This window comes from Euleptes europaea, chromosome 8 (genome assembly GCF_029931775.1).
Source record: "Euleptes europaea isolate rEulEur1 chromosome 8, rEulEur1.hap1, whole genome shotgun sequence".
NCBI classification, from domain to species: domain Eukaryota; kingdom Metazoa; phylum Chordata; class Lepidosauria; order Squamata; family Sphaerodactylidae; genus Euleptes; species Euleptes europaea.
This window is the reverse complement of record NC_079319.1, coordinates 69,575,774-69,597,616: the sequence shown is the minus strand read 5'-3', so window position 1 is coordinate 69,597,616 and position 21,843 is coordinate 69,575,774. Positions and strand designations below refer to the sequence as shown.

The window sequence follows — 21,843 nt, the reverse complement described above, 5'->3', positions numbered from 1 at the left end:
TGGACATATTCCAGATACTTGAGCAGTATCTAGGTTTTACGTCCATAGCCTTTAAGATTCTTCATAGTCATGCTCAGCCTCGTTTTGCAGATTCCTCCATAAGGAAATGTCTTCTTTTCAGACAAATAGACACACTTTCCCCCCAACCATAACTGTCACTACTTACACTTTAAAAATCATATTTGTTTTATCAGGTGACTACTACTGCAGCACCCCAGGAAGGAGAACAGAATGGTCTTATGGGAAGAGTAGATGAAGGTGTCGATGAATTTTTCACCAAGAAGGTGACAAAGATTGATTCAAAGTAAGTTTGGATTCTCAAGTAAACTACCAAAGCTGAAGATGATGTACAATTTCCTCTTTATATTGAGAATCAAAGTATTTTGGTGTATGTATTACTTTTTAAAAAGTTTCAAATGAGTATCCTGAATATCCTACAATGTTGACAGACGATACTGTTCTAACTTGTAATGAGCAGAATTGTATTTTAAAGTGTTTTAAAAACATATAAATAGCAAAACATATAAATAGCATATACTCAAAAAAATATAGTCTAAAGGCCAGTTTGGAATTTATTATGAGAGTAATTGAGATAACAGCACAGCTGGAATTAAATATTTCTTAACTAAGTTTTATACAAGCTTTGAAAAATAGAGAGGATGACTCCAGTTCCTAGAGGTTCTGTTTGCAAATTTCCAGCACAGATCCAGCCATTGGGCGACCCACCTGTTGGCCAAAGGAACCCTTCTCCAACGCACATCCTGGGGGAAAAGCTGGAGTGGCAAGCCAGTGAATGATGTCAGCGTAGCTTTTTTGTATGATCAGATCTGTTGTTTATGGGCTGCTTAAAATCTTGAAAGCATGGAAACCGTGACTCAGTTAAGTTGACATACAAAACCATAGTTACATTAAACGAACTATGGCTAGTTAATGTATGTCAAACCAGGATTTGAAACCATTGTTTATTAACTACGGTTTATTAAAGCTGGTTTATTAACCACGGATGGTCTTGACTGTGGTTTCACGTATGTATCAACGCAGACATTCTGGCTTGTATTGCTGCTGCAGTACTGGCTGAGATACAAGCCAAACCTCAGCAGGGGAGATGTGGGGGGGATGAAAGTGATACCACTATCATTTGTTTAGGCAAACCAGAATTTGAATGATCATCTGAATCCTGGTTTCATAAAGTAAGCATAGTTAAAATAAACCATGGTTTTGCATTATATCTGAATTTGAGTCAGTATAGCTTTTCTTTTTATGCTGTCTTTTAAATGTTTGTATTTTCTGTGAAATTGCAATGCATTATCCTTAAACAATCTGTTGTACATATTGTTGGTCTAAATATTTTTCAGCATGTGTTTTTTCTTTGCTTCCTTTATTTCAAATAATCCGATGATTCAGTGGTCTTGGACAGCATTTTTTTTTTAGCTGTAAAGATGTGGAGATTCTGAATCCTTGCAGTGCCACAGAGCCCTTGAAATCTACCTGTGCTGGATAATTTTAGAAGAACCCACCTGTCACCATCAGCCTCTTCCTCCTTGCTCGCCTTTCCCATTTTATACTTAACCAGACTCCAACTGTGCAGCCTTCTCACTGTTCGCTTTCAGCTCTTCTACATCACGGGCCTAAATCCAGTTGATATCTCTGGGGTCCTGGCTCTTGCCTTCTTCCCCTTTCCATTTCCCAACTTAGTGTAGCCTGCAGATGTCAGAAAATAGAGAATTTGGGTAATTTTACTTCTTGGGTAACATGAAGGAAAGCAGAGTTACCTCAGAGGAACTGGGTGCCTATATGTTTATGAGCATAGTCTAAATTCACTGGTATCTACACACACTTAAGAACTAAATCCTGTTACTTGGGATGCAGCCTAAATTAGCATATCTTCTGTGATGGTCACAGACTGAAATACTTCATCATTGCCAAGTGTCATAATAGGACTTAGGATGTTTAGAACTAGCTGTTCAGCTTCTCTTGCTTCCGAGATGTCTTGAATGCATGAAACATGAAAGGAAGCAAAACTAGTTTACTTTTGACAAGGGTACACAGATGTTTGAGTCCATTGAGGCAGAAATTACAGCTCAGAAATCAGGCAGAAGAACTGGCTATTCTCCCTTGAAGGGGTAACTTGAAAGTCTAAACCAAATATTTCTAATAAACAAACACATTCTTATGTTGTTTTTTCCTTTTGATCTCTTAGGAAGCTCTCAATGAGAAGTTCAGACGCCAGTGACACCGGGGAAACAGTTGATGAAAAGAAAAAGAGAGATTCTCGGAAAAGCGGCTTTCTCAGTTTAATAAAATCTAGATCCAAATCTGAACGATCTCAGACTGTAACAGTGTCAGAAGAGCCTGCAGCGCCCAAAGGGGTTGTCAAAGGCCCTACAACAACAGATTCTACAAAGAAAGAGACCAAGTCAGTGGAACAGAACGGCAGCACTGAAAAAAATGAGGAATTAAAAACCCCAGACTCTATAGAAGAGGCTTCCTTGGAGGATGCTGCGAAATCTGAGAAGAGCGACAGCAAAGGCAGTCCTCAAGGAGGGCGTAGATATGGGGTGCAAGTGATGGGCAGTGGACTTCTAGCAGAAATGAAGGCCAAGCAAGAACGAAGAGCTGCGTCAGCCCAAAAGGTGAAGGGTGCTTTGTTTTCGTTTTGGTGACTTGAGCGAGTCCATGGCTCCTAGCAGCTTACTGTTATTTCTTGTAGGTGGGTTATTCCTCCCGTAATATTAACCATCAATATTAGCCATGGTAGGCATCAAAGTCCTCTTTGGAACCTGCGGTTTCCATGTTCTTCTGTTTGTTGTTATATTAGCACATTGTCTAAGCTCTGAAATGCAGATGGCTGTTTAAATTCAGATCTAGTCAATGTAAAAACAAAACCATAAGGAGTTTACTACATGAGGCATGACCTAGTACACTCCTGTTACAGCTACAGATGATGAGCAGGTGTATGGTAGATGAAAAGATGGCAGATGCCGCTCGTTTTGTTTTGCTTTGAATCGAATGTGTGAATTGGATCCAGCATTGCCAATAGCAACTGTTTGGTGGTGATCTTGCTCCACCTAGTGTTTGAAGAACTAAATATTAATGCAAATAAGACTGCATAGCATAGATTTAATTAGCTCATCGAAGGGCGTAAAACCAAGAACTCTTCAGAAAGAGGGAGTCAGATGGTATTTTAGATGCTATAATTAAGGACAACCTTCTGTTTATTGCATTTGCCAGAAAACTGTATTGTTTATGTAAGATGAATCTCAATTGCATTTAAGTTCCTGTAGCGGGTTTTCCATTCTCTTTTGCTGCTACGTAAATATATACAAATTAGTTTAATTTTCTGTTAGTTTCCATTTAATAATTACAATTAAGTGATGTGATAAATCATTTGTGTATATTGTTGTGTTTAGTGTCCCATTTGTTCAGTGGTTATAAGAGTCCTCTTTGGCTCTCATATTTGTAATTTCAAATCTGCTAAAGCACAGAAAGGCGATATCGGTTTTTGTTGTTGTTTGTGATTTTGAAAAATGAAGTTAGTGTGGGATTTTTTAGTTTACAGCTGAAGCTGGTCTAATATCACTTTAAGAACACATGAAGTTGCCTTATACTGAATCAGACCGTTGGTCCATCAAAGTCAGTATTGCCTACTCAGACCCGCAGTGGCTCTCCAGGGTGTCAGGCAGAGGTCTTTCACCTCACCTACTTGCCTAGTCCCTTTAACTGGAGATGCCGGGGATTGAACCTGGGACCTTCTGCATACCAAGCAGGTGCTCTACAAACTGAGCCACCGCCCCTACCCTAAATGTGACCAGTTATATAACATTCTGACCTTCCCCCCCCCCCCATACTGGCATATTATGTCCTTGTTGCAGAAGATCCATTACTGTGGCCTAGTCCTTCAATAACATAGGGTAGGCTTAGGGTGAAAGATGATAAGGTTGTGGAGGTGTCATGTAAGAGTGATCGAGATAATACCGTATTGATGGATTCAGACCAGAAATTGTATAATATCAAAATGGTCCTGTAGATTTGAGACTACTGCAGTAGGTTGTGGATCTGCTGGTGTAGCCCCAGGCATAGATTGGCTGGAATGTTTTCCAGTGGGCAGGGGCCCTGGAAAGCCACCCATAGGACAACCCAGGGTGCTTCTCGCCAAGAGGAGGCCACTTCTTCTTCTTCCTTGCAAGGAGGGCAGTCAGGACACCGGTGCAGCTACCTGGACTGCCCTCCGAACAATGAGGAGACAGTCCCCATGCCTCCATTGCATCATGAGGGTGGTGGTCCAAGTGAGAGCCACTGCATGTACACCTTGACCGCCATCTTTACAAGGAGAACACAGGGGTTGCTGATGCCTCCTTGTATCATCAGCCACTGCTCCCGCAACTGGCCCAGCAGGATTATAATGTCAGGCTGCAAGAGACGTCATAGGATGTGGGCTTACGAGAGCCAGTGTGGTGTAGTGACTAAGAGCGGTGGTTTGGAGCGGTTGATCTAGAGAACCAGGTTTGAGTCCCCACTTCTCTACATGAGTGGTGGACGCTAATCTAGTGAACCGGGTTGGTTTCCCCACTCCTACACATGAAGCCAGCTGGGTGACTTTGGGCTAGTCACAGCTCTATTAGAGCTCTCTCAGCCCTACCTACCTCACAGGGTATCTGTTGTGGGGAGGGGAAGGGAAGATGATTGTAAGCCGGTTTGATCCTTAAGTGGTAAAGAAAGTCGGCATATTAAAAAAAAAACTTCTCCTTCTCCTCCTCCTCCTCCTCCTCCTCCTACTACTACTACTACTACTACTACTACTACTACTATTACTATTTCCCAGGCCCTTTTAATTTCCCAGTCTATCCCTACAAATAATGGTCATGGTCACATAACACAGAAGTTGTTTAAGATGGGGCGCAATGGTGGCAGGAATCAGAAGTTGTGTTGGGACAATCACATGCATCATAGGATTTACGGCCATGATGCAACAACCTCTTTCTATACCATAGTCACCTCTTCAGTGAGAATTCAGAGGCTGTTAATAGGATTATAATGGATGTTACCTTGTTCCTTGTAATGTTGCTATGGCAAAGGGATGCTATGTGTCCTAATAACAATAATCATTCAAAGGCCAAAAGAAGACTTTTCCATAGGTGACATTTCATTCTGAAACAATGGAGCAGAAAGCGTTAGATATGCATGCTGTTTTGGAATAGGACATATCGCTGAGCCCAGGGGTAAGATGAGATGTTAAATGAAATCTGTGGTCTGTGTTTCTCAAAGAAGTCCTGTGATTTTAAAGTATTCTGAATTTCTCTCTCTCTCTCACTCTCTTTTTGAAAAGAAATTTGGGAATGATGCAAGAGACTCAGCTGACCTCTCAGTGAACTCAGAACGGTTGGATGGAAGTAGTACAGGTGCGTTGCTCCAACTTGATTATAGAGAGAGCCTTCTATTGTAAGGCCTCATTAATTTGATGCTAGTGCTGCAAACTCACTATTACTGAGAATACAAATGCATGATTAGAGGAATGAAACGAAATTCTACATGATTGTAATCCCACCACAAATCAAGCAACATGGTTTGGTATAGAGTTTGATAGGTGGGTCCAGCACCATTTTTTTTAAATTTTAAGAAAGCCTGTTTCCGTGCTTGTAGAGAAGATTCTTGGGTGTGTGATAGAAGTGAATTCAAATGGAGGCTGTGAAGAGGTGATCAAACTCCATCCACCTCTCTGCCAATTTACTAATGTATGAAGGAAGAGACAAGACTCGTGTATTCCGAAAAGACAGCTGCAGCTTTCTTGATTACCCAATATGCCTTAGGAGCAAGCTTGCACTCACCGTCTCACATTCTCATGCTCCCATACACACACACTAACACCCCAAAGGCTAGTCAGGCCTTCAGTCAGGATTGGACAGGAGAGAGCCTTAAGCAAGGTTCACTGCTAGGGGTGTGCACCAGAAAAAAAAATCGGTATTTTTAAAATCCAGATTTTGGGGAGGAATGCATGATATTGGTATTCTAGGTTATTCAGGTCCCAAATGACAGTTTGGTATCCAGATCTGGGGGGTGGTTGTGTTTGTTTTTTAGTTTCTGGTTTTGTTGTTGTTGTTTTGGTTTTTGGGGTGATGGTTTTTTATTTTTGGTTTTGTTGTTTTTGGGATTTTTGGTTTTGGGTGGTTGTGGTTTTTTTGGTTTTGGGGTTTTTGTTTTTGGGTGTTTTTTTTGGTTTTTGGAATTTTTCGTTTCGGGGGTGGTGGTTGTTTTTGTTTGTTTTGGGGGTGGTGTTTTGTTTTTTTGTTTTGGAATTCCAATATTAGTCAGGTCCATTATTCCCTACGGAGAATCTTTCTGGGAGGCTGGAGTGGTTGTTTTTCAAACAAATGACAGCAACGTTACAATGGAGCCGGTGATGTCTGTCCAATAAAGAACCCCCGATTTTCAAGTGGAGGGATCTAATTCTATGGGTCCCTGAACAAGGTGCCCCCAGCCATCCTCCATTGTTTCCTATGTGGGGAGGATTCCATGCTTTCTCCAGGACAAATAAATTCCACACGCATACAAGTGCAAGCAAAGCAATCAGTGGCCAAAAGCCTCCCAATGCAAACCAACAATCCCAGTTCAGATCCAGGGAGTCCCAGCAGAAGCAATGGCCATAGTGCCAATCCTAACACATAGTGCTAATCCACACATATATGTATGATAGTATTATATTATTTAGTATTCTATTATTTCGTATATAAGCAAATCTTGCTAAAGATTTTAGTTAGTTAAGAACATAAGAAAGGCCATGCTGGATCAGACCAAGGTCCATCAAGTCCAGCAGTCTGTTCACACAGTGGCCAACCAGGTGCCTCTAGGAAGCCCACAAACAAGACAACTGCAGCAGCATTATCCTGCCTGTGTTCCACAGCACCTAATATAATAGGCATGCTCCTCTGATCCCGGAGAGAATAGGTATGCATCATGACTAGCATCCATTTTGACTAGTATCCATGACTAGCCCTCTTCTCCATGAACATGTCCACTCCCCTCTTAAAGCCTTCCAAGTTGGCAGCCATCACCATATCCTGGGGCAGGGAGTTCCACAATAGTTCCAGATGGTTTCCAATATTGTTTCCTTTTCCCTGACACCTGAACATTTAAGTCCTGGTGCCAAGTTCAGATAGGTGCTTTGCTCGAGCTTGGTTGTCACCACTGCGCTCCGTCCATTCCTAGAATCGTTTTTCTTCTTTCTGCTGTGGTTGACCTCACCCGATGGGGGGTTCCAGTCCACATGGGCCAAAAGGAAAAATTTTAAATGTCAAGAGCATTGGAGGAAAACAGAACACCTCCTATAAGAAATCTTCTCAGGGCATATTACCCAAATCTTTACAACAGGTACCAATGCTGTTTGTCTTGCTACACCTTTTGAAGACCATATAAACTATAATCAAGTAAGCGCTTACTTACTATTTTGGTCCATCAGAATATCCCAGATAGTCAGTGAAGGTCATAATTCCTAAATTCCTTCTCGAAAACTTTTTACAGTCTGTTTTTAAAAAACAAAATGCAATACAATTATGCTATTCTCTACCCTCTCCAAATTTTCCAAAGTATACCACTTAGATGAATGAACTATGGTCTACTTTATTTCTTGCGGTTCCTGTGCAGAGGAGAATTCGGATCTGCTTTGCAGTAGACTTGCTATCCGTTATTTAGCTGTTTGTTGACTGTTTTGTTCTAATTCATTATGGGAAAGAAAACCTAAAAAACAGTTCCAAAATGAATAATTAAATTACAGCTTGTCTGTGCCAAGCTTAGACAATCAAACTCAAGCCAGCATGGACATGAGAAATATTTAGAAATATTATTTATTTCTAAATAATTAATATTTATAAATATTATTTAATAATAAAAACTTTATATATTACATATATAAAATTTACAAAATTGGGGGAAACAAAAAAAATCAATCAAAATTACATACCATAACAGATAAAAGTAATAATAGTAAAAGGGAACGATCTCAGCTGCGCATATTAAAAGTCAGCAAAAACCTTACTCGTCTTCCTCTCCACATTCTAGATTTTTAAAAGTTTTTTTTCCCATCTGGAGATTGTTGGGATCCAGACAGCATCTAGATCTTCCATGTCTTTATCATTTTTTTAATAAGTCAGCTTAACTATTACATACATTTGTTTAACGTTATCTATCCAGTTATTTAGATTTGGGAATTATCTATCCAGTTATTTAGATCTGGGAAGGTGAGAAATAATTTGATGTTTTTAAAAAGAATTTTTAAAATAGATGATATCTACTTTAAGAAACAGAATGGATTACCAGAAATTATGTTTGTTCATGGATGAATTTCTATGATTTTTCTCAAAACTATATGAGACTACTGCCCCTGGTCAAACCAACATATGAATAAAAGACACGCTTTCTGCTTCTGCTTAGCTTCTCGGCTCCTTCAACTTTGACACTTTCTGGTTATTCCTTTTTGTCAAAAGGACCTCCTGCCCATATGTATAGTCATATACATTTTTTCTCTTTGGTCCTTCTTCCTCAAGCTTACTGTCATAGAATGATAGAATCGTAGAGTTAGAAGGCACCAGCAGGGTCATCTAATCCAACCCCCTACACAATGCAGGAAATTCACAGGTACCTCCCCCCCATACATCCCATCACTACTTCTCCATGGCCAGAAGATGTAGGGTTGCCAGGTCTGGGTTGGGAAATACCTGGAGATTTTGGGGGCGGAGCCTGAGGGAGGGTGGGGTTTGGAGAGGGGAGGGACTTCAATGCCATAGAGGCCAATTGCCAAGGTGGCCATTTTTTCCAGGTGAACTCTTATCTGCTGGAGATCAGTTGTAATAGTGAGAGATCTCCAGCCACCACCATGAGGTTGGCCACCCTAAGAAGATGAAAACTGCTCCCTTCTTTACCTCAAGTCTATGCCTTCTTCACCCACCCCACTTTCAAGTCCCCTTAAGCTGCAAGTTCTGTCCCTCCCCCTTATCCTTCCTTTGGCCTTTCTTCCCATTCTGGATCCCAGTCCTTAGTCTCCTGACACTACTGCTTCCCTCCCCCTTCCTGTTATGTGAATCAAATAGACCTCTGACTTTGTTTACTTAACTCTGTAGCAGCCTGCCTCTGTCTCTTCCTCAAGTAGTCCTCCTAACTTCCAGGCAGATTCCTTTTCTTCCAGATGTAGCAGTATGGCTGAAACAAAAACAATTTAGTGCAATATTAGAACTCTGAAATTTAGGAACAAGAGGGGTTTAAGGACACTCAAGTAAAAATTACAGATCATTTTCTGGAATCAAAAATGGCTGTTTTATTTATAATAGTTCACTACATGGAAAGTAAGGAGCCCCATGGCGCAGAGTGGTAAGCTGCAGTACTTTAGTCAAAAGCTCTGCTCACGACCTGACAGAAGTCGGTTTCAGATAGGCAGCTCAAGGTTGACTCAGCCTTCCATCCTCCCGAGGTTGGTAAAATGAATACCCAGCTTGCTGGGGGTAAAGTGTAGATGACTGGGGACGGCAATGGCAAACCACCCCGTAAAACATAGTAAACATCGGGATGCGACGTCACCCCATGGGTCAGTAATGACCCGGTGCTTGCACAGGGGACTACCTTTACCTTTACATGGAAAGTATTTCCACAGAGGAAACTGTGTGTGCATGTATATAAATCTCCCATATGAAGCATATAGATAGCAAGCCGCTTGTACATGCAGTGCATGCTGGGAAGCCTTTGTGCTTCATGTAGACAATCCTTGACTGAAATGGCTTGATCTCTAACTTAGCGTATGTCAGAAGTTGAACTAGCAATAGAACTAAGATCAGAAAGGAGGATGTTGTCATTGGGGGATGATAGAACCAATGTGGTGTAGTGGTTAAGAGTGTCAGACCTGGAAGTCCTAGGTTTGAATCCCCACTTGTGCCTTGGCACCTCGTTGGGTGACTTTGGGCCAGTCACACTTTCTCAGCCTAACCTACCTTGCAGGGTTGTTGTGAGGACAAAACGGAGGAGAGGAGAATGATGTAAACCACTTTGGTTCCCCATTGGGGAGAAGGACGAGGTGTAAATGCATTAAATAAATAAATAAAACAATTCCGGGAGGAAAAAAATGGTCACATAGCTCATGTAGGAATGTTTGAGTGTATTACTGAGTCCAAAAATGAAACAAAAACTGAAAGACCGCCTTCTTCACACAGAGTGTATGTAACTAGTTTACAGTTTCTTTGTATTTGCATTGTGTGTATGTACTGTGCATATACAATGCAAATACAAAAACCTCTGTAAACTATAATGGTATTTTGCAAAGTGGAATGCAACTGGAATCTTTGAATCTAGAATTCCTGTGATTGGTGGTGCTGTGTAAAATAAAACATCAGTTAAACGAAATCATGAATCATGGACAAGCGTTGTGCAGGAACTGTGTGCCAGACCATCTCAGTTAGGGTAGAACTATGTGCAGTTGCAAAAGGTGTACGTAGAAGAACTGGTGTTCCCTAGGTGTCATGCAGACCCTCACTCAATCTCCTGCCAAGCCTGGGCTAGGCTGCCTCCAGCTGGTCTTGATTAGTGAGTTCCAGCTTTGCAAGTCTCCCCGCCCATTCCTCCAGCTGGGCTGAATCCGTGCTCTGCCAGCTCCTGTGAGGCCTGGCTTGACCTGCCTCTTGCTGCTCCGCTGGCTGCCCCACCTGACCTCCTCTAAGAAGGTCAGTGCTGCTGAGCCTGATGCTGAGAGGTGGCTAGGCTTCTTCAAGCTGGCCGACTCCTGAGCAGGCTTTGCCAAAGCCATGCCCAGCAACAATCTTACAGGCATCTGCACCTTCCCCAGCTGTGGGGCTTCCTGGCACAGCATGCCTTGGGTGGGGTATGCAGTCTCCTGAGGTAAGTGCGGAGTCACCCCCAGACAGATCTTTATTGGCTGGAGATCAGCTGTAATAGCAGGAGATCTCCAGCTACTACCTGGAGGTTGAACTGGAAAAACCAAATATAAAATAGTGCTGTAAAATAAAGTGGTACGATCCAAATAATTACAGCACCAGGCTCATAAGTACAAAGCTTATATAATGCACAATTCCAAGAAGGGACAAACAATACAGCGTTGTCTAAAACACCAAAGCACTACAAGATAACAAACTGTCACCCTCTCAAACACGGCAATCACACACTTCAAACTCAAGAAGCAAAATTGTAAAGCAAAATTATAAGGATGACTTGCAGTCGGGTGCGTGAAAACAGTCCGCGAATCTAGATTGAACAAATCAACCCGGCTCGCCTCTGTAAGATGGTTTATAATTTTGCTTTAGAATTTTGCTTCATGAGTTTGAAGTGTGTGATTGCCGTGTTCGAGAGGGTGACAGTTGGTTATCTTGTAGTGCTTTGGTGTTTTAGACAACGCTGTATTGTCTGTCCTTTCTTGGAAATGTATATTATATCAGCTTTGTACTCATGAGCCTGGTGCTGTAATTATTTGGATCGTACTACCTGGAGGTTGGCAACCCTAGCTGCTTCCCAGTCCTGTTCAGTGGAGGCGGCAGCAGCTGCATTCAGACATAATAACAAACCTCTGTTTGTTTTTGATGGGCTCAAGTCCAGTTTATTGCTGTGCTGGTACTTCTTCCCTCACCACAGAGCGTATTTGAAGTCACCTTCATTTTATAATACTTAAATCAAATTGAAATTTGCTGCACCGTCCACATAACAAGCAGCTTGCTGCCTTTGCACAGAGGTTTTGGCCACCCTCTGCACGAGGGAGGAGGGAAGTACACAAACACAACAGTAAACTGGGTTCACATCCATTACAGAGAAACAGAGATTTGCTAGTAATGTCTGAGCACATCCTCAGAGAGACTCCCATTAAGACAAAGCTGATTGGTTAAGTCTGTGCCCCTTTAAACCTCAGTACAGTTCATTCTGTGCCCATAGAGACGTCTGATAGAGAATTAAGAGCAGAAGAGCGAGAGCAAGGATGCATTCAGCTTGGAAAGAGGCATAGTAGTCAGCACTTGCATACCCTCCATAGTTTTTCACTAATCAGATGTTTGTTACATGGAAAAGAACCATATCTCACTACCCCATGCATTTTCCCATGTGCTAAAAGAATTGGCCCGGGACTCCTGAGGAGCCAGGCATGCTAAAAGTATGCTGCTGGAAGAGCTGGCAGTTAGTCAACCCAAGCCAGTATCCAGAATTAAGGCAGTGAAATATAGTTCAGATCACCCAAAACACCAACAAGAGTTGGAACAGAAGTTCTCTTTAGATCTTAAAAGTTAAGAAGTGCACTAGATGCCCCACTAGGCTTGCTTATCAGTTACATCAAAGGCTTTATTCTCACCAGTCAGAACAAAGGCAGCAGATGGGAGGAGGTAGCAGTATTTGTTTTTATTGAGTAGCTGGAAGTACACATTTCACACACAACTCTCCCTGTGTATCCCTCTGTGTGTGTGTGTGTGTGTGTGTGTGCTGAAAATTCAAACCAGAAGATTCACTACTTGAATGTTAGAGGTGGCCTTTTCACTATGCCAGCGTGGTGTAGTGGTTTGGAGCGGTGGACTCCGATCTGGAGAACCGGGTTTGATTCCCCGCTCTTCTACATGAGCAGAAGACTCTTAATCTGGTGGACCGGGTTGGGTTCCCCATTCCTACACATGAAGCCAGCTGGGTGACCTTGAGCTGGTCACAGTTCTCTTAAGAGTTTTCTCAGCCCCACCTACCTCCTAGGGTGTCTTTTGTGGAGAGGGGAAGGGAAGATAATTGTAAGCTGCTTTGATTCTTCCTTAACTCATAGAGAAAGTCGGCATATAAAAGCCAACTCTTCTTCTATATGAAAAGTGTGGCACTCTTGATTTGAATGCTTGCTTGGCTTATTTTGTTTCAGTAGCTAAGTTCCATCAAGCCTCCCCAGAGAGCCGTTTCGCCTTGAGTAAAGGTGATTCCATCACGGCTTCATCAGAAAAAATTACCAAAGCCGAACCAAAGACAGAAACTGGGGTAAGGACACGAAGTTCTTCCAGTACACCTACCAGTCCAAAGCCTCCACTTCAGTCAACAAAGCCCAGCCTTGCTGGGCGGCCTACAGTTCCTCAGAAGCCACGTTCTGCCTCTCGGACTGGTGAGAAACCCTTTAAAACTAGATTGGTATTAACGTACTAGCTGATATGTGAAGTCCTGAATGGAAACTTTAAAATGAAGCAGCCGTTCCTTTGTTTGTGTTCATTTTTCTGTTTACTATTTAACTAATCGCTATGAGTGCCAGGAATAAGTATTTAAATGCCAAATTATGGGACGGAACAAGGTTCCCAAAAATACGGATATGATTTGTACTAACATTATTATTTCATTATAGACATATGTAAAGGTCCTCAAGGTTACCAAAAAGCATGTGACTGATAAAACAACTGATATTTTCCCCAGTTCTAGAGTACAAAAGTATGGGTGTAGTCTTGTAGAAGTTCTTTGAGTCTTTATCAGACATAATTCAAGCCTTTTTCTAGATATTTGGGCTTTTTTTATTAATCTGCCTTGGAAGTTTATACCACCTTTTATAGCAACACATCCACTTTGGAAGACACTCCATAGTTCTTAGATTGGCCTCCTGCCTTCAGATTTCAAAACTAATGTATTGACCTTCTTAATCTTCTGATTTGTTTTTCCCTTCATTGTGATTCTTTACACATTGTTGTTTTCAGTTGTGCAAAGCATTGAAACAACTAGACAGATTTGTTAGACCAAAGCAACACAACAAGGTAAAGTTCAGTTACTCTGTAACGTCTTCAAGACTTGCATCAAGTTGGCCAGTGAAGGTTCTTTTAGTAATTCTGAGTATCGGGATACATCAGATTGTCAGTTTGTGCAAGCAGACTTTGGAAGACCAAGATATGAGCTATCTTAACCACTCTAGGCTAGTAAAGTTTTACAATTAAATTTTAGTTGGTTCCATTGACAGCCAGCAAAATACCCAGATTAAAATTTACAGCATAAGAATAAAATCTTTTATAAAGCATAATACCATGAAGCATAGTAAACATAACTGAAATATAGGTTTATATGCCTATGGTGGGTAAAAGTTGGACCTAAGTAACCAACTGTATCCTCTCTGTTCCTCCATGTTAGCACCATGTAGAGATGCGGAAATCACAGTGGTCTCTGTTCGAGGAATACTGAACTATCTATGAGAGAGAGAGCGCCCTCAGGATGGGAGCAGCCACTGACTTTCTCAGCTGAGGGCACAATGTTCCACTGTGGTTTCTTCCTCTTGGAGAAACTATACACTATAGTGGAAGGAAAGCGAACAGCACTATATTGCGTAATCACCTCTGCAATACTTCTTTCCAAGGCTCCATGTTATATGTATTCAAAACTGTCAAACTTGCATTTCCGCTTGTGCAAGGCCTTGTGCAGTCAATTTTGGGACACTCTAATACACTGGAATGAAAGGACAAGGTGTTGCACCAGATCTTGCACAAGCAGAACCACACTTACAGCGCAATCCTGACTTCTGAGGACGAAAATCCTCAGGAGTCCAGGAAGGGGCTGCTCCAGCGTTCGGGCCCTCCACACCAGCGTCTGGGCTACTTACACTGCGGTAAGTGGCCCCAATGCTGGCAGGGAGGGCCGGACACTGGTCTCCAGGCACTGCCGTGGCAGCACCACCCCGGGACATTGATGGGGCCTTCCACCGGCATTCCACCGGTGTAAAGGCCCATGCTGGCATTCTGGGGGGCGTCCCAGCATCCCCAGGGGCATCCCCAGGGGGTTCCAGGGACGGGGCTGCCTGTAGGCAGGCTCCTGTCCCCTTTCGCCCCATAGCACCAACGCCAAGAACAGCGTTGCTGCGTCTGCTGCCTTGCTGTTCTCTATGGGGCGAAAAGCCCCATTCAAACTTTTTAAAGCCTGCAAAAGGCTTTTTAAAGGTTTCCAGCGGCTGAGAAACCAGTTTAGAAGTGGTGCAGCGGCACCTCTTCCACGCTGTCCCCAGCCGCCAGAGGCTCAGGAATGCACTGTGAGTCCATTTATGTTTCCACTCACACATTGCTGGATCCAAGCTACTTGTCTTAATTGCTCATACAGAGGAAAAGTACAAATATCACATGGAATTGAAAAGTACAAAAACTGAGCAAAGCCCCCAGTCATAAAAAATTATGATAAAAGTACAATAAAGTTTGCATTTCCTTCCCATATAAAGTGAAAGTGTTATGAATTAGAACAATGTACTGCCTGGTCAGACATAGCTTTGCCCTGAATTTTGTTAGCTGCCATTGCAGAGAGAGAAACCACGTGAATTACGTGGGAGTCTGTGACAGGTGACAAGTAAATTGGTTCTCTCCACCTCTAAGCTCAAGTTTAAGCAGGTTAAAATAGCCATGAGAAATTAATGTCTAGGTTTTAATTGCATGCTGGTAATTTTAAACATCATGTTAATAAAACTGCTTAGAAAGACTTTGAGTAACTCTACTTTCTTCTTGTCATAGTTTATTTCTCTGGATATTTTTCTGCCTAGCCTATAAAATTGTAGATGTTAATAAGCTGCTGTTGCTGCATGTTTCATTTTTTGAATGGTCCATTGGGTTAAGTGGTACACGTGGGTGCTTTTCCTGGAAAGAGTATACTTGGCTGTTAAAATAATTTGCCTGTGCTTATGATGTTTCCACAGAGGATATCCCAGAGTCTCCATCTGGTCCAAGTTCTCCAAAAATAGCTCTGCTTCCACCTGTTTTGAAGAGAGTTCCTTCTGAAAAGGAAAAAGATGGGCAAAGCAGCCCCCAGCCTGCTATTAGATCTCTTTCCCAGGAAGGTAAACATGTTGAATCTCTTGTTCAGCCCCGTCTCCCTTTTTTGCTGTTAGTGTCAAGGTATTCACTTATTGGGAAATGGCCATTGTCGTCACTGTCATTGTTTACAGAGTCTGGTATAAATGTGTATTCTGGTTGTATATATGCATGCATACGCATTATCTGACTCTGGAATATCTACTTCCACAGGGATTGATTCCATTCCTGGTTCATGGTCCTAGTTACACCAGCCTTGTATCTGTTCTGTTACATTCTCCATCATGAAATTCCTTCTTGGTCTCAAATCGACATTGCCTACCCACATACCTCCTTGGTCCTCAGTTGGGTGACCAAACATGACTGCTAGAAATGGGTGCCAAGTCAAAAATCTCTCTAGTGCTCCCATTTGTTGACAGGAAAGCAAATTGCTGAATGGTCCCAGTGGAGCAGTATGAAGATGCTTAGGGCCATTGTGCACGCTGTGGGGAAAGACACATTGTATGGGGTAGCTGCAGCCAATTGTGGTTCCATGACAAGTGTTATGGTATGATGTATTCCATACACATTTAGTGTGAAGTTGCCCTTAGAGGACATCTTTTGCTTTTCATGGTAATTGTTAGAGCAATTAATGATGGCAGAAACCTTCAAAGAACTTAATATGTATTTTTGTTCAGTCCTTTCCTTTCTTAGATTTAGGGTTACAGAACAGCCACCCGGTAATTCTAGTAAACTCTATGTTGCTTCCTGAAATTTTGCTTTAATTCAATAGAAAATGTATTGAGTAAACCACTTTAATGTTTGATTTAAAACATGTGTTTAAAGACCAAAGCATCTATAAGATTTTACAAATGGAATTATAGAATCATAGAATTGGAAGGGGCCATACAGGCCATCTAGTCCAATGCAGGATCAGCCTAGAGCATCCCTGACAAGTGCTTGTCCAGCCTCTGCTTAAAGACTGCCAGTGAGGGGGAGCTCACCACCTCCCTAGGCAGTCAATTCCACTGTTGAACAACTCTTACTGTAAAAAAATTCCCCTAATATCTAGCTGGTACCTTGAACACACATGAACACATGAAGCGGTCTTATACTGAATCAAACCCTTGATCCATCAAAGTCAGTATTGTCAACTCAGACTGGCAGCAGCACTCCAGGTTCTCAGATAGAGGTCTTTCACATCACCTACTTGCCTAATCCCTTTAACTGGAGATGCCGGAGATTGAACCTGGGACCTTCTGCATGCCAAGCAGATTCTCTGCAACTGAACCACAGCCCCTCCTCTCTGCCTGCAATTTTAACCCATTATTGCAAGTCCTATCCTCTGCTGCCAACAGGACCCCATGGAGTGTGCTTTAAAATCTCTAAATACATTTATTTTATTGTTTTAAACCAGTTCAACAAGAATTGCATATTTTATATCATTATTACCAAAATCACAGCAGCATTAAAGATTCACAGCTGAGGATTTGTTTGCTCTTCTTTGGGGCTATAACAGGCCATGGAAATGAAACTGAAGTCTAAAAGAGGGAATGGAATTTTCTATTCTCTCTTGCAAGGTGGTGTTCTGGATGAATAGCAAATGTGGTAACTGACATGAACAGTCCTTTTTTTTTTCCTAATCACTTCCGCAGTTTTTTATGTGGCAGGAACTGCTCCTCATCCCTGGAGCTTTTAAAATGCTGTGCTGAACAAAAGCCCTGGCAGCAAAAATTGTTTGCTATTTGAGCTATTCAGTACGGGTATAAATGGGCCTTGCAAAGCCTAATTACTATGTGTTTCAGCTCAGCAGTCAAATGTCCAAATTCTCGTTTTTGATTAAAAAATAGTCATAGATTTTCACACCGTGTCTTCTTTTTCCCCAGGCTTCTTGGTCTTTCTTTTAGTTTTCTGGTGAACGCCCTCATAATAATAACGAACTGAGGAAATTCCCCCCTTTTTTGTGAATGCTCACTGCTGAATAATGCAAAGCAAAGTGATGAGCTCCGCTGCGAAAAATGGAGGGATTTCATCTGTAATGTTTGAAAATGTGGCTCTTTTATATGTGTGGTTTAGTAGTTCACCTGTAACCTGAAGCCATACTTTTGCATGATGCAAATGAGGCTGAAAGGAGCCTTGAGCCATTTATGCATGGGAGGCTTTGCCTTGGATTTGCCAATCTTTAGATGCACATTTTCCCCATCCAAATTCTCAAAACTCAACAATAAGCCCCCATGCAGAGTTTTGAGAATTCAGATGGGGAAAATGTGCATCTAAAGATTGGCAAATCCAAGGCAAAGCCTCCCATGCATTTCAGCCTCATTTGCATCATGCAAAAGTATGGCTTCAGGTTACAGGTGAACTACTAAACCGCACATATAAAAGAGCCACATTTTCAAACATTACAGATGAAATCCCTCCATTTTTCGCATCTAGAGAGCAGCACATCCAAGGCAAAACTTCCCATGCATAAATGGCCTTAGGCACACGCAGTCCTTCCGACCCCTTTCTCCTTGCCTCATGCAACATGATCCCCTCCCTTCCTGGTTTTATTTTATTCCGATTCATTCACATGAGAGCCAAACCATGGTTTGGCATTCCAACTGAGCCAAGTCTCCCGTGGCCAGTATAAGAGGACTGCAGTAGAAGTCAAAATCATTCCATCCATCCTTGTGGGGGACAGCTGCAGCAGGAACAGCTTGCTGCTTGTTGTCAATTTAGGGTACCTTCCTAAGGCTTGTTACTTGTTCAACACAGATTGACTATCATGAGTATTTAAAATATTTATATCCCACCTTACCACAACACCTCAAGACATTACGCACTGTTGTTCCTATACTAAGATATATATTTATATACTTATTTAGTGTAATAGCTTCTATTGTGTTTGCAGTATGTTTGTGCTTAGCATTTTAAATTATCATTTTTTTTCTTTCTACTGTTTTGTTTAGTAGATTTCTACGAATCCACAGCTGCTTCAGGCTGCACATAGATTCCTTTGTGGATCCCGTGTTAACTTGCTTCTTAAGTGTGAGCTTGTGCTGGAATGATTCCTATTGCTGGATTGGGACTCTGTGTGCAGCACCTAACACAATTCAGGCTGCTTTAACAGCCTCTGTCACCTGTTTGGCATCACCACCACAACATACCCCAGAGCAAGTGATTGATGCTGTCAGAACTGCCCGCATCAACCTTCCGTGAAGCTGCCTTATGCAGAGTCAGACCGTTGGTCCACCACGGTCAATGTTGTCTACTCAGACTGGTAGTGGCTCTTCAGGGTCTCAGGGGGAGATCTTTCACATCACCTGCTACTAGATCCTTTAACTGCAGGTGCAAGGAAATGAACTTGGGGCCTTCTGCATGCCAAGCAGATGCTCTACCCAGGGGTAGAGCTACAGCTTCTTATCCAAAAAGCAAATGTCTACAACATACTGCCACACACAAATCCAGCATAGTGTTGTGGTTAAGAGCGGTGGTTTGGAGTGGTGGACTCTAATCTGGAGAACCGGGTTTGATTCCCCACTCCTCCGCATGAGCGGCGGATGCTAATTTGGTGAACCGGGTTGGTTTCTCCACTCATACACGTGAAGCCATCTGTGTGATCTTGGGCTAGTCAAAGCTCTCTTAGAGCTCTTTCAGCCCCACCTACCTGACAAGATGTCTGTTGTTGGGAGGGGAAGGTGATTGTAAGCCAGTTTGATGCTCCTTAAAAGGTAGAGAAAACTGGCATATAAAACAACTCTTCTTCTTCATCATCATCATTCTGGATCTGAATCAGATGTACCTTCCTGTTTCAAACAACTAGTATACTGCATGCAAGACATAAGAACATAAGAAAGGCCCTGGTGGATCAGACCAAGGCCCACCAAGTCCAGCAGTCTGTTCACACAGTGGCCAACCAGGTGCCCCTAGGAAGCCCACAAGCAAGACGACTGCAGCAGCACCATCCTGCCTGAGTTCCACAGCATCCAATATAATAGGCATGCTCCTCTGATACTAGAGAGAATAGGTATGCAGCATGACTAGTATCCATTTTAACTAATAGCCATGAATACACTTATTCTGATCTCCCCCTTTGGGATGAGTGTTCAGGAAAATCTGGAGCAAAAGAATACTTAAGTATGGAGTTATCCCAGTGTATACCACACTGCAAAGGGTGCCTGGATTGTATGATGTATGAGCTTTTCCTGACTGAGCATTCTGTATTCTGATGCAGGTCCAAAGAGAAACCCTGGACAGCAGACTTACGAGTTCCAAGAGCAAAGACAGAGATCTTTAAGTAAAGACGGCCAGCAAGGAAGCAAGTCCAGTGATTCTGGAGAAGAAGCAGATAAAGATTTTATTTTTGTTTAGTTGCTTCATCATGTGCTCGGCAGTGCAAGGTATATGTTCTTGGTTATTTTTGTAATGACAAGGGTACAGCTGTTGGTTGCTCTTTTTAATCTGCCTTTTTTTATAGAGGTGCAACCAGATTTCATGGATTGGTTTCTTTTTTTCTGACCTCGTTGATTCCAGTCATTCCCTTTCAAGCCTTCGCTAAAGCCAGCAACTATGTCATGTTTCTACTTGAATTTCTCTGAAGCAGCTACAAAAATTATGCCTTGCATTGGAGCCTTGAAGGAAAACCAAGCAAATGAACTGGGCATTTTCTTACACTAACCCACATTGTACAGCAGGTGAGGTGTTGTACTGCTTAATGTAAATGTGTCAAACTTGCACGCAACTTACTTTATAAATATATTCTTGCTGAATGCAATTGCACATTGTAATTATAATTATATCAACAGAGCACACTAATAAAAGAATTTGTATAAATAATATATATTAGATGCTTGAATATGGTTTTTACATTCTCCTTTGGGAGACTTTTTCCTGTTTGTTGTACTGTATATAAGAACACAATCTCTTACATTTGTGTACTGTTCAAAAGCACAACAAAGAAAACGACTGAATTACTATTATCTTGCTATGCTTCCACATCTGTAGGTAAATGTATGTTGTCTATTGGAATGAGGATAATGACAATTTTATTACTACTGGTATTTTCTAGAAACTGCCTTAGATTCTGGCTACATTCTCTAACTTTTAACACACTTTAAAAAAGAAAAGTAGTTTGTCATCTGTAAAAGCAACTTCCGCTTTTTAAATTTGCATATCTCACAGACATCGACTTACAAAACTGTCTGAAGGAATTTATTCATAATGTATATTTGTACCAATAAAAATGATTTTACAACTGGAATAGGAATCTCTGAATTTTTAAAGTATATTTCATACCACCTTTGCATATTTGTGATTCTTTAAACAGCTTCCTACATGGAGCCTTCGAGAAGGCATCTGCTGTACTAAAAAAAAAAAACCCAACCCTGTTAGCTTTAAAATCGTTTCAGTTCATTTTGGGAACTTATGTCATATTATACAGAAAAACACTATTTCAGAGCTACTTTTGAAGCCGCTTCATCACCGCTTCTGTATGACTTCTCAGAATACCTTGCGCATGGGCCTTTCAATGAAGTGTGCTCATGAGTGGATCGTGATCCTTGCAGGTGTCATTTAAATCATCCCTTAAGGCTATTTCCAGCTTTCTAAACAAGTTTAAATACCTGTCCAACACCTACTTTTCCCTTAGGTATATAGAGGTGTGCTCTCAGGATTTCTTCTATTGTAAAATGAGATGGTAGTCAACTAATCTCTAAGCACGTCATTTTAAAGGTTAATTCCCCTGAGTTTCATTTAATTGATAAACCTTGAATTTGCTCCTATCACTTTTTAAAAAGGGAATGCATTAGAATTCCCAGACGTGATCCAGTGACATCTTATATATGCATGCCTGGTTGGGGTGGGGGAACACCTGCATATAAAGAAAGAGGAGTTGGATCCAACCAGCTTTTTCACTGTTGAAAAACTAAAGAGGAGGGTCCCCTTGATGACCCAAAAAAGCTATGTTGAGGATCATCGGCTGGTATGGGGCTATAGTAAGGGGGGATTAGGTGTGATTGGGTGAAAAAACTGGCAAGATCCACTTGTTTACACCACTGAAGAAGCAAGATGTATTTTGAAGTGGAAAGGGTTTTGTTTCTTTAGTAGGATGGGTGACTGTGGTGCAAAC

At 41.8% G+C, this 21,843-nt stretch overlaps 1 protein-coding gene across 1 annotated transcript in view; it reads left to right on the top strand.

The window, feature by feature from the left end:
• Positions 1–20,978, top strand: part of CARMIL1 (capping protein regulator and myosin 1 linker 1) — a 170,450-nt gene extending 149,472 nt beyond the window's left edge. The window contains exons 33-38 of the mRNA XM_056854001.1: positions 195–304; positions 2,201–2,633; positions 5,327–5,399; positions 12,866–13,099; positions 15,641–15,781; positions 19,951–20,978. Coding sequence (XP_056709979.1) covers positions 195–304; positions 2,201–2,633; positions 5,327–5,399; positions 12,866–13,099; positions 15,641–15,781; positions 19,951–20,087 — 1,128 coding nt within the window. The 3' untranslated portion in view covers positions 20,088–20,978. The remainder of the gene's footprint in view (positions 1–194; positions 305–2,200; positions 2,634–5,326; positions 5,400–12,865; positions 13,100–15,640; positions 15,782–19,950) is intronic.
• Positions 20,979–21,843: the final 865 nt, after the last annotated feature.